This window comes from Geospiza fortis, unplaced genomic scaffold (genome assembly GCF_000277835.1).
Source record: "Geospiza fortis unplaced genomic scaffold, GeoFor_1.0 scaffold181, whole genome shotgun sequence".
Classification (NCBI taxonomy): Eukaryota; Metazoa; Chordata; class Aves; order Passeriformes; family Thraupidae; genus Geospiza; species Geospiza fortis.
Genome location: NW_005054412.1, coordinates 2269817 through 2283027, shown reverse-complemented (window position 1 = coordinate 2283027; position 13211 = coordinate 2269817). Strand labels below are relative to the sequence as shown.

At 35.3% G+C, this 13211-nt stretch overlaps 1 protein-coding gene across 1 annotated transcript in view; it reads left to right on the top strand.

Annotated features, from left to right (window-relative positions):
* The window catches only part of B3GLCT (beta 3-glucosyltransferase), a 48243-nt gene that overhangs the window by 22974 nt on the left and 12058 nt on the right, over nt 1–13211 (top strand). Inside the window, 6 exon segments of the mRNA XM_031061408.1 lie at nt 2135–2211; nt 4675–4786; nt 6349–6485; nt 7318–7381; nt 9895–10026; nt 11025–11094. Coding sequence (XP_030917268.1) covers nt 2135–2211; nt 4675–4786; nt 6349–6485; nt 7318–7381; nt 9895–10026; nt 11025–11094 — 592 coding nt within the window.

Here is a 13211-nt window from a genome sequence, read left to right as displayed (position 1 = left end):
TTTTTTGAGATGCGGGTGAATATCCTGTTACAAATTGGAGTTTTGGCATTGTTTCTTTTCAATTTGGGTCATTCCAATAGCATAAATCCTTATTTTTGTATAAGGTTAATGCACTCCTGAGAGACACAGTTATTCCTTAGAGCAGTAGAGATTTTTTTTTCTTTAGTATATGAAATTTAGAGGTTTTATGTATTTCTAGGTGATGTGCTTAACTGCGCTTTAAAAGGATTTAAAGTAAACTTTGACAGAGTCAGCAAATAGTGTAAACTTTATCTTAGAGCTTTTCTTAGAAAAGAAATTATTTTTGTGTTTAAGTGTGAATTTTATGTTAATGGCATCATTCACAAAAATGCAAGGCGTAAGTGGAAAAAGATTAGGTCCTGGAGAGACAGGTGCACCCCTACAACTCATGGTCCTCTCTCTGCCTTTGGGAACACAGACCTCTAAATACAGACACACAAAGCCTCCTGCCCAGGAGTTAGAAATGTGTCACCATCATATTTTCTGGAAAAATCCCTTTGCCTAGGATTCTTCTCCTGGGAAGTTGAGAAGTCTCAGAGAAAAAGGAAAACAATATAATCTCATTTGCTTCTCCTGTGTTTTGCTGCTTTGGAATGTGGTTGGAGATTGTTTATCCAACAGATGGTTGTTTCATTGGTTTCATGTGAATTGTTTTGACTTAATGACCAATCAGGGTCAAGCTGTGTCAAGGCTCTGGAAAGAGTCACAAGTTTTCTTTAGTATCTTTCTAGCCTTCTGTCTGTATCCTTTTAGGATTCTTTAATATAGTTTAATTTAGTATTCTTTAATATTATCTAGTATCATAAAATAATAAATTAGCTTTCTAAGAACATGGAGTCAGATTCATCATTTCCTTCCTGCCATGGGGCACCCTGCTAATACAAGAGAAATGGAATTTAAGGAGAAGACAGGACAGACTGCAGTGATCAGAGCAGGCCATGGCAAGACAAGTGTCCTGCCCAGCAAATTGTTACAAGTGACCACCTCCCTTTTTTCCCTGTACTTACCAATGGTTTTTTCCTCCTTGGCCTGGTTTCAGCTAGGATAGGGGAAGAGAGGGGTTGACTGAGCAGCTGTGTGGTGCTTAATTTCCAGCTGGGTTTAAACCACTCCTCAAACACCATGATCCCTCTTTTCCTGACCTTGTGCCCTTTCCTAAGCATCTCACGTGAAGTTTTGTGCCAACCCAAAGTGCTGTTCCCCTGAATGCTGTGGTGAGTCCCATGCTCCTGTGGGCAGTGAGCCCCTGTCAGGCTATCAGGTGAGCAGGGAGTCTCTCCCTTGTCTTTAGCTGGTGTCACACCCAGACACAATGATGCTGCAGTGGGGGATTTGACTCACTGATGGAGTAAGGTACTGCCTGTGTATTGAGGGATGTATCTGCATCCAGCTTTCCATGTGTATTACAAATTGTGCCCTTGGTTTATCAGAAGGCTGTGTTTAAATGGTGTTTTCTTGGAAACTACCTCAGAATTCTAGCTTATCTGCTAGACACTGGGATCTGCCACATCAAAGAGGTTTCGAGTAACAAAAGAGCAAAGGAATTTTTGAGTATTTTCCTTTGTAGAAAAGCTTCTTTGATCTTTCAGGAAGAAAAAAATGCTAACTCCTCATTTTGATTTTTCTGTAAATCCATCGGGTTTTGTGATGATGTTAGTGTGACGAGCCAAAGCTCAGCTTAAAGTAAAGAGTGTTGGAACTCTCACTTAAGCTGTGTGTAATGTGATTGTCCAATGGAAGCCTTTGTAGAAAACCCTTCATTATTTATAAGTATTTCTTCATGGGATTTTATGGTATGGCAAGGAGATTACTATGATCTATTGATTACATGGGTTCTTACGCAAAGCATTGAATTCAAAGTCTGTTAGCTTTATAACTAAAAGACAATTACAAAATTACACATTGGAAGAAGCACTATCCTTAACTTGCAGTTCACCTTGTTTCATACCATCCTAAGTCATCTATTCTTCAGGGCTGCTTGCCAGTCAAAACCTAGTAACTAACTGGAAAACTAATTAGTTGTTCCAGAATAATTTTTTAAAGATTGATTGATGTTTAGGAAGAAAGTACATATAATTCAAGTTTCATGGGAATATTTGTATTTTTCTTAAAGGAATTGCCTACGGTTCTGCTTATTCATCAGATCGACAGGCATGAAGGTGCATGGACAATATTGCCATTAATGACAGAGTAAGTGTAATGAATGCCAGTTATTTTCAGAAATTTTTGTAACCAAGAATATATGTATTAGTTATGCAGACCATTTTTTTCAGAAGCAAAAATTTTTAATGAGTTGTAGCTTTATATTTTAACTTTTGTACTGTACTTCTTATTTTTTTGTTTTATAGAGCAGTTTTCTGATAAATTTAATTAAATCAGACAAGCTTATTTAAAATAAAAGAACAGTAATAAGAGAATTTAACTGAGTGACAGCCTTCTTCAAATCACTGTGCATTTTAAAATTATTAGGGAAGTAAGCTAGTCTAAAGAAATGGCATTTTTAAATGTGTATTTTTCTATTTGGTCCCCACTTCTTACAGTGTAAGGTGTGAGGTATTACAGAAATTTTGATCTTTCAGATTACTTGACTGAATGAAGTGGAATAAATGAAAAAAAAATAGATCATAATACTTGTTTTGGGTTTTTATTGCTTATAGAGTTTGTAAGAGGCCGTATGTCTCTCTAGTGAGAAGTTTTAGGTTTCAGTATCTTTTTAAATGCTTCTATGGCAAATTTTCGTATTAGTATGATCAGAAAAGACAGGCAGTCTCAGATATATTTTCTTTGTAGTCTATGTAGATGGCTCCAAGGAGGACATGCTGCATTTACATTGTAGTATCTTGCAAAATGTCAGGAAATTGTTTTAGTAATCCTGAACTTCCATGGTACTGAAGACTATCTTTTGCCTGAAGCTTGCATTTGAAATCTGCAGCCTACTGAGTTTTAACTTAGTTAATATAATTTATTAGATGTATTCAGGGTGAGGTTTTTAGGTCAGAGTGGTTGCAGGACAGGATGCTTTTCCTTCTGCTTTCCATTACTTTTTGTGTAGAAAAATGTAAATAGTGCTTGTATAGCTGCTGTCTGTGAGATATATGTAAACTGTGAAAAATAGCAGAAGAGATTTGAAGTAAATTGAAAACTGGAAGATGATGTTCAAGCTATCAATCATCTTCCCTGCTTAGCTCCTGTTTCAATGACCTTGTGGTTCCTCTTCTGAATTATTTATGTCATGGTGACAGGGTTTACAGATACAGCTCTTATAAGATAGCAAAACTAAAAGAAAAAATACAAATGCTCATTTGTGTGAGAAAGCAGAAGAAAATTATTTAGAAATCAGAAGAGGAATCTTAAGTAGAGGATTTCCATCTTGAGATTTCTGGAATATGAGTTTCCTTGTGTGTACTGTTTCACTTAGTACTTTTGGCAAATGAAGACATGGAGTTTCGAAGTATGTTGATGTTTTGAAGTTTGTATTGTTTTCTCAGTGGACAAAAGAGGAAGAAGGGAGTTCAGGCCATCCTGTAGCAGCTGATGATGCTTTTAATTGTGGTATAAGATGCATCTATATAAGAAAATTGCTTCCAAAGAATAGATTTCTCAGTCCTGTAGCTGTCAGCATTTTTAAGGAGGTCTCTAAGCAGTTGTGAAAATTTTTAATTTTTAGTTCTTGGACACAGGTTAAGTTGGACAAAATATTTAATTTCAGAAGATACAATCTGTGGATGTCTCATGACACAGTATCCTTACTGTGCCCCAAAGGCCTGCTACATTTCATCTCAGTAATCGTGTTCATTCAGCAGAGAAGAAATCCCTTTTTTAAAAATTACCCAAAACAGGATCTTACCATGGTATCTCCAGGGTCTCCTTGCAGTCTGAACTCCAAACATTTGTGCTCTGAAGTCTCCATAAGACTCTCTTGGAGACCTTAAGTACTTAGCCTTGGGAATCATTCCCAAAAGCCATGCAAAGGAAACTGGAAAAATAAATATAGTAGGCTTTTTTTCCATTAGGATATTATTAATTAATATGACTGTTTTGATGAGTAGTGGAAGAATTAAGGCTAGAAGAACAGAGAAACAGGGAATGTCATTTTTTCTGAAGGAGTCAGGAATCCTGCATTGAGATTATTGCTATCTTTGAGTAGTCCCTTCAGTCTGTACAGTTTCACTGTACTGGAAAAGCTGATGAGGTTTTTAGGTCAGGAATGATCAGTGTCCTACAGCTGTGAGAAAACCTGTCAGTAGGCATTTTGATGATTGTTGCAGTGCTGTTACATTTTAGATGGCCAATGGTGAGGCCCCTCAGAAGAAGGGAAAGGTAACTTAAACTACTGTCTATGGACTTCTGAATTCATAGGTGGCTGTTAGACCTGTACATTTCTGAATGGAAATTCTTTACGTATCTCTGTTCCCTTCTTTCTGGAATAACTGGTTTTTTTATAAATAGATAGCAGCAGAGACAGTATCTTTATCCATTCACAGTAGTCCTTGGATGTGTAATTCTAAATCAGTAGTAAAATTTTCTGTGTAAATGTGTTTCTGTGTAAATGAAGAATTGATGGCAAATTATTTATATTTGGGGAATGTGCCTTGAATGTGCCATTTTTGTTCATAGGCCACCATATTAGTGAAATGTTTCTTTCTTTTTTAGCTTCTCTGTTACCTATGGTAGGAACTCCTCATGGATTTTCTTCTGTGAAGAAGATACAAGAATACAGGTCATAAAACTGGTAGAAACACTCAGAAGATTTGACAAGTCTAAGGTGAAATAAAAGTTTAGAGATTTGACTTTCTTTTTGAATGTGATTGAGTGTGTTTTGCCAAATGTTGGAAAAGATGTGTCCAAACACCTTAAAACAGGGGTATAGATTTCTGTTGCTGAAGATGAGAGCAAGGTATTTAACATGAAGCAGTTCAAATGCCTGTATAGCTGTTGAAGAGCTGTTAAAATTGAGCAGAGAAACCATTTTTTTTTCTGTGAATAGCCTGAAAATTACGTACCATAAATAAAAAGATTAATATCGTCTGTTTTGCGGTGCCTTTTCCCCATTTTCCTCTCTGTTATCAATTCTGATTATCATCAGACTGGATGACTGATGCTAGTTTGTCTCTGATGTAAAATAGTAGGGTGTTTTCCTTGCATTCTGTTTCTGATCTGCCTTGGTGATAAATATTCTGTACCTATTGGAAAAAAACAGCACCAAAAGACTTGCAGAACAAAATAGAAGTATAGTCACCAAGGAGCAAAGCAAATTTGGCAATGCAACTGACATGAAAGGTGCTAATATTTAAATTTTTCAGTGTTCAGAAAAAAACCCCACCTTGGTGTCAGTCCTTTGCTTGTAATAAAAGAAGCCAAAATCTCCTGTGTGAAATATATTTTGCTTCTTTATTGTAATTCTGCTTTAGGACTCACTTTAGCATACTTACTTCTTTTTCAGGCATATGGACATATGTTTTCTCACAGTTCTTTTCTAAAATGATAATAATAATAACAATTTGGAGGTCTTACCTTTTGAAACACTTGGTCTTCAAAACGGAGGACTGAATATATTAAGACCTTTGGAATATCCTTTTTTTTTTGTTTAAGAAACATCTACTTGTAATTGATATTCTCGGAATAGAAACATGAACATTTTTGTTCGAGATGCTGCCCTTTTGCCAGTTTTACTCTCTCCTTTGCATTACATACAGATTCTAATGAAATAACAAATTACGTTCCAACCCACAGTAATAAAAGGAAAATAAACCACTTTGCTTTTGTACATAGTAATTGTCATCTTAGTGTAACAGTCCATTCCTTGTTGCTAATATACATTAGTAGTCCATCAGATACAAAATTCAAGGTGATTTATATCAGAGCTCCTTCAATATTAATTTAAAAGTCTCAAGAGTCTGCATAATAAGAAAAAGGTGGTATAGAGGTTGCCCAGAGAGATTGTGGAATGTATTCAAAACATGACTGGACAGAGTCCTGGGCAGCCTGCATTGGGTGACCCTGCTTGATTCCCAGGGAATTGGATTAGGTGATCTCAAGAAGCCTCTTCCCACCTCAGCCATTCTATGACTCTGGGATTCAGTGTTCTTTGAACAGGTGGAAGCCAAGGCATGTTCTGGAGTTTGAAAATGCCTGTATTTGATTTCAGAGAACAATTTTTAGTTTCATTTCTCACCAAGTACAATTTTTGTCCAGATTATTAATTGTGAACAATGTGCTTCCCTTGTTTTTGTTTTCAGGTTTTCTTTATTCAGCATGAATGCAGTAATCAACTTCACTAAAGGGATGCTGTAGATGAACAAAATTGTTTCCTATGTTCCTTTACAGGAGTGGTTTTTAGGTAAAGCATTATATGATGAAGAATCTACAATAATTCACCATTATGCCTTTGCTGAAAATCCTACAGTCTTTAAATTTCCAGATTTTGCTGCTGGTTGGGCACTTAGCATTCCACTTGTTAACAAGTAAGAATTGAATTTTAAGTCACTTCCCATTTATTTTCCATTATTCTACACATTCCAAGTATAATTATTATAAACACTTCAAAATTAAACAAGAGTGCAGAAATAGATTTCTGTATCATTGCTGTGCATGTGATTTATTTTGCTTCACTCTGCCTATATCAAGTAGCTGATAGTTGTCCAGTACTAGCTGTTTGATTAGTTCAATTCCATATTGTAATTTTAAGAATGTATTCTCCCCCAGACAGTCGTTTTATTCTTGGGTAGTAGAGTGGCTGCATGGCCCTCTGGAAGTGTTTCTCATGCTGTACAGACAAACTACATATTTATTTCTGCTTAGACTCTTAGGTGCTTTCAAATGAGATTTGAAAAGTTCATAGATTTCAGAAGTTGAATGGGTCTTACCATAGCAAGGATCGATGTCCTCATGATTTGAAAAGTCCTTAAACACTATGCTTTGAAATACACAGAAAGAGAATGTTGTCTGTAGTTTGAGATGCTGATCAATACTGAGCTTCAGATGCGCTGCTGCTTTTAATCTGTTGCAAATTTTATGCCAGATTCTCTACCTTCTCCAGATGAGAACTTTCTTCTTGTGTAGGAAGAATGTATCAAAGTGTATGTCTTGAAAATTAATGTTAACATCAGATTTTTCTTTAAAAAGGATTTATATGATAAACATAAGTTGCTTCTCAAGGCAATAAATACAAAAATGTGATTTATTATTATTTTTCCCCTTACTTGTGGTCAGTAGTACCAGCCACACTTTCCTGCATGCACTAGTGATTGTTTTTTTAATATGTTTGATTAAGTTTCTTAATCTCTAATTGCATAGGCTTGCAAAGAAGTTGAAGAGTGAACCACTCAAGTCAGACTTTACAATAGATTTAAAGCATGAGGTAAGCTGTGGTGTGATGAAAGAAAAAATGGTCTCAAAGTTATATATTTGAATGGTATTGAATCATAATGGAAATAAGAGATTATTCTTAAACATTGCTAAAAGATTTGACTGCAATGGCATGTTAGATTTCTTTTCCTTCCTTTAGAATATTGCAATACTTTAGAACTATATTTTAAGCATAGAAAAATTTATTAGTGAGCTTGCACTCGTATAAGAATGCATGCATGGTTGTATACATTAAGGTATCTTCTAAAGATTGCTCTGTAAGGAAGGAGAGAGACTTCCAATTCATGAACCATAAGCTGAGGTGAGTAGTAGCTCAATTCTAGCCAGCCTCACTTTCTGAATCAGACTCTCAGAGATAAATATGGTGGGGTTTGCATTAAATACTCTGAGGAATCTACCTTTGTGTGAACAAGCAGTGCTGCAACTTGCAGCTTGGAAGTCTGGAAAGACTTCTTTTTGTCTCTGGTATGCAGCACTTCCAAAAGATTGGCAGAAGGTATTTCAGACAGTGACTGAAAGGAACATGAGAAGGAGGCTCTGAAAGAGTTTCTGTGCTACTTTTTTGGGGGGTTTTAATTTCTTCTGCATTTAAAGTGTTTGTGCTGTCCAGGGTTTTGTACTGTCACCAAAGTGAAGTTCTGAACCAGGGGTTCAGAAGTAAGTGGGATGAATCTGGAATAAGCTTCTGGCCTGAAATAAGAATATGATTAAGATTAGGATAAGGAATGTGAAGAAAAAGGAAGGAAAGAAGAATGGGATTAAGATTTTGGCCTGAAATAGAGTGACCCTGAAGTAGTTTTATTTTAACACTCCCGAAAAGCATCTATAAATTGTTGTTCTGGTCCAGAAAACAAAAACAACTCCTTTACATAAAACTACTGCTGCTTTTCCAGATCTCATAATGTTCATAAACCTCCTCATTTACAATATAAATCTATGGTGTATTTATAGAGTATAGATATGTAGCATATTTAAATAAATTTGGGTTTATGCAAAACCATTCTTTTATATAGATCCCCCCTCATTTTCTCAAAAACAATTGCATCCTTCAATCCTTCTCAGCTTTCATTTTGCTGTGAGAAACAAGACAGGAAGCTGTTTTCTTCCTCTTGTTAATTTTTCTGAATGCAAGACCTTGGGCTTCACAATGTCATTTTATTTTAACTTTATTTTTAAGACAAAATCATTCATATATTCCCAGTATTCCAGTCTACCTCAGCACTAAAAAGTCTCTAAATATGTTGTCATAAACAAAGATCATTAAGAGCCCCTCCTTTATGTGCCACAGATTACTTAGTAAAAAACAGTTGGTCACTCGACCAACAAAATTGCTTCCATCCACTTATTGTTCTGTTAGCAGGTCTTTGCATATGTTTTATTTCAAATTTATTGCTATTGATAACCTACTTCAGCCCTGGAGTTATTCTTTCTGCAAGTCTCATGTCTCCCTAGAGACAGTTTCACCACCTCATTTATTTAATAAATCACCATCTTCTCTGTCTTAAATATTTTTTGTCTACGCTCTTCTTGTGTGAATCAAGATTGACAACAAATCAAAGAATATAATCTGTTGCTTTTTATGGTTGTGTATAATGTTAAAGTTTATAAGAAATATTTTAGTTTGAGGGACTCCTAATAACATATACCTCTGGTCTTTGGGATTTTATTGTGCTCTGCATCCTTTTTATTATTTCTTTTTTGTTTGTGTTACTTTACTACTTTCCAAGTACCTATTCCTTATATCCATAACATTTATATCACTTTCGTATCTTGCAGATGTGGTAAAGTGTCTTTATTGTGCTGCTGCTCATTTGTAGGTTGTTGAGTAGACTTTTTGTAACTGTAAAATATATGGCATATTCCCTGATGCCTATTCAAAGCTGGAATTGAATAACGAAATTTTTTGTACATCTAGCATTAGGTCTGAACTAGGACTAAGACTGTTTTTGTCTTCTTATTGTAAATATGTTTCCATTGTTTTAGTAACCTTGTGTCAGCCTATGCTACAACCCAAAATGGCACTCTAACCTCGCTTCTGAAATAAAATAGCTTCACACCATTCTAAGGCTTTCTATTGAAATTTCACTTTTCAGTGGGAAATTTTAGCACATTGTGAATTTTCATAACCAATTAACGATACATTACAATTGTCAAATACTCTTTGGTTGTCTAGGAGCATTGCTTCTTTGTTGGTTCATGTGATTGATATTAATTCTGAATAACTGAATTCTGAACTAATACAGGTTTAATAGGTTAAAGGACCCAGGAGCACAAGTATTGTTCTCTATCCTTCCCGTTGGGTGGAGTGACAGGAAGAGCCAGCAACCAATACCTGGCTCTGAGCATGGTACCACTGGCAGAATATGGAGGAATTAGTTAATCAACTCAGGGACAAATCTATACCATCCCATATCTTTCACTTTTCTTGTTAATATGATTTCTTTGTATGCTCTGAAAATTTTTATTTAGTTTAATTACTGATATAGATGTTTCCAATTTTGATAGATTGCCCTGTACATTTGGCAGAAAGGGGAAGGACCACATCTTACTCCAGTGCCCGAGTTCTGCACAGATGATATGAATTCGTATAAGGTTGATCACTGTGCAACAACATTCAGTAATTTTCTGCCACTTTGTGTAAGTACAATATTTTAAATACCAGTTGGTTAGTAAAACTCTTACTAAAACATATAATACTTGAATTAAAAATCTCAAAACTTGAGAAAATATTTCTAAGTAAGCTAAAAATACCCCAACAAAATAGTTTGTTCTGACATTTATCTAGGATGTATTTTGGATATGCTTTCAGGCTTCTGTGGCACATTATATTTCCTGGCAACTAATATTGTGTATGCTTTAATGAGTCTTTATACCACAATGTTTGGTTGGTGCATGATCTATAAATTATTTATCCTTACACTCCTTATACAGTGAGATACTGAAGTATAGATGATCTTTTTTTGTTTGTTCCCCACAGATGGGAATCTAAAACTTGTTGAGGCTAAAGATAAAATGTAATATAGTATTTGGTGCCTTAAAGTACAACCCATCTCTTCCACCTCTAGAAGATTACATTTATTATATTATGAGTTAAGTGTAGCTAGTGGCCAGAAGGTGTTCCATGCTTCCAGGAGAGCAAAATTCTAGGTGCCAAAAAGGATAACAAATCAAAGTGGTCAAATGGTTTATTACCAGTTGAGAAAATAAAAAGATTTCTAGTGTGTATCATTTAAGCTGGTTTTTCCAAATGTGATACAATTTGTGTTCTCATAGTGACTGATTTCAAAGAAATTAGGAAAACATTCTTTTTCAGATTAATAATTCTTAGTTCAAGTTTTTCTACTCACGGTCTTTTCCTAATGATAGGTGTTTGAGTTCTTGTCAGAGTACTACATCAATGGAAAAAATTTTCCAAGAATGTTATTTCAGGAATTTTAAACAACCAATGCCTTTTTTTTTTTTTTCAAGATATAAAAATTTACTTCCTGGTGTGTCACGAGAACACTATTCTGCTTGATAGGCTATATAATGAAAAGATATTTCCTGTTTTATTATATGTACAGACATACACATCCTATAAAATACTACAGGCACAGCCTGGACTTAAAGGATTATTTTTTGTTTTGTTCATATAGGGAGAGCCAGTGAATAAGGAAGATGTTTTTGTTGCTGTAAAAACATGTCGAAAATTTCATGGTGACAGAAGTAAGTTGTTGCCTGGTCAAGGTAGTAGTTCTATGCAATATAGTTCATAAAATGAATATTTAAAAAGCAAGCCGATATATGCTGTCTCTGCAGCTCTTGGGACTAAATGTTTGCAAAATCGACTCAGAAACAGGAAAGTTTTGGAATTTTAAACAGCTCATCCTTCAGGTGGAATCTCTTTGCTGTTCAGAGTCCTCAGGAGTGCTGTTAAACATTTAAGATTAAAAATGGTTTCATCATTAGTCACTGTTGGCAAAAAACTTGGAATTGAATACCTAAATTAAGACATGCACAGGATTAGCTGATATTGTTGTAAATTGGAACTGTTGCAATATGAATTAATACAGCAGCTATTAATATCCTTCAGTGAGTTTCCCAGATAATTGCTTCACTTCTTTTCTTTGTGCCAGCAGTGACAATTGTGCAGCTCTTTGCTAGCTGACTTAGAAATCTGAACCAGCTGAAAGGTCCCTCATCTCCTCCTTCCTTTTGTCCTGCCCTCCTCTCCAGTAAAAGGTTGAGCAGCTTATGCTGTCATGTTGCTCCTAGCTGTTCCATGTGCACCTGTACTTTATAATGCTTGGAATGGGAAAATCTGTCCCTTCCAGAAATCTGGTCATACGTAGTACTTTGTCCAACCAGTGGCCCAAATCAAGAGTGTGTGAAACACTATAGCATGTTTCATCTGGAAGTTCATCTGAAAATTGTAGAGTTAAACAAGCAGCTGTAGTCACCATGCTAAAAACAACAAACAAAAAAACCCTTAGTGCAGCCCAACAAGATGCACACAGTGAGCATTAACTTCCTCCTCAGAGGCACAGAAAACAGACACAGAGAGACTCTCAGCTTCTGCTAAGACACAGTAATGCTCAGCTAAGTTGAGGGAGATCAAGTCTCAACAAAGCTTGGAAGGAAAAATTCCAAATCCAGCTATTGAACGGAAGACATTCCACCTACTTGATGCCACCTACCAGTCTCTTCTAGTTTGCTTTTAGACATTTTGTTACTAAGGAAGAGATTTGTTTCCAGGAATTTGCTTGAATTTTGTGTGCTCTTTAATACTCCAGGAGCATAATACTCTCTCCATTAGGCTTCGTTTGTTTATAAGCATAATTTAAAGGGATTATAATTGGCAAAAAAATGAAAATCAAGTAGTTGGTTAGTAGTTGTACCAAATTTTGAGGGTTTTTTGCCATACCTGTTGTCAGAGGACAGGATGAAAGTAAAAGATCTTTTCTTAACTAAGTCTAGTTAAAAACAGGTGGGATTTTTTAATAATAAGATTTATGGAATTATTCTCTTAATGCTACTGCACCTGATGAAAGCACATTTGTAGTGTTTTAGTCATGTAATTTTTAGGTTATCTTTAAAGTAGCTTTTGACAAAACAAAATTGACTGTCCTGTAATTGGAGTTCACTGAAGAGGTCTCCTTCCTGGATCCATGTTAATTTTTTAACATTAAAATTTCAAAAAAGAAGAAAAAGAAAACCTAGAAAGTCAGAAAGAAACATAAGGCCTCAAAAAGATAGCATAAACATCTTTCAAGAAACACCTGTTGAAGACTGAGGAAAATTCTTGAACTTTCCTCACAGCTTCCAGTGTTATGCAATAGAGGATAATCTTACTCCAGATTTTGAAAGATTAATGGATGCCAGCTTCAGAGAGCTCTTTTTACCTGGTAAGTCATTCTTTATTGTATGCCAAAAACTACATTAATGCAGCACTAAGGCTTGGAAATTGATGTGCTTTTAAAAGCAGCTAAATTTTACCTCAGAATTGACTTCAGATACAACTCTCCTTCTTGCACATACCATCTGTAGTTATAAAAGAAATTTTTAAGACTGCAAACATGCATCAGGGTTCTAGAAAGAGCAGAAATAAAATGTCATTAAGAGCTTAGAGCTGACCTTTAAATATCTCTAGTGGTATTCAAATTTTGGTGTGATCACAAGTATTAATACATGTTGATAAATATTTGCATCATCATCTAGTCCAAAATTTCAAGTAGTTTTCTTTGGAGGATACAATTTGCCAGAAATTACAAAGTATTGTGGGATTCAGTTTACAGTTGGCATTAGTCTGCATGGTTACACATCCATCAAGACAAACAAGGGAA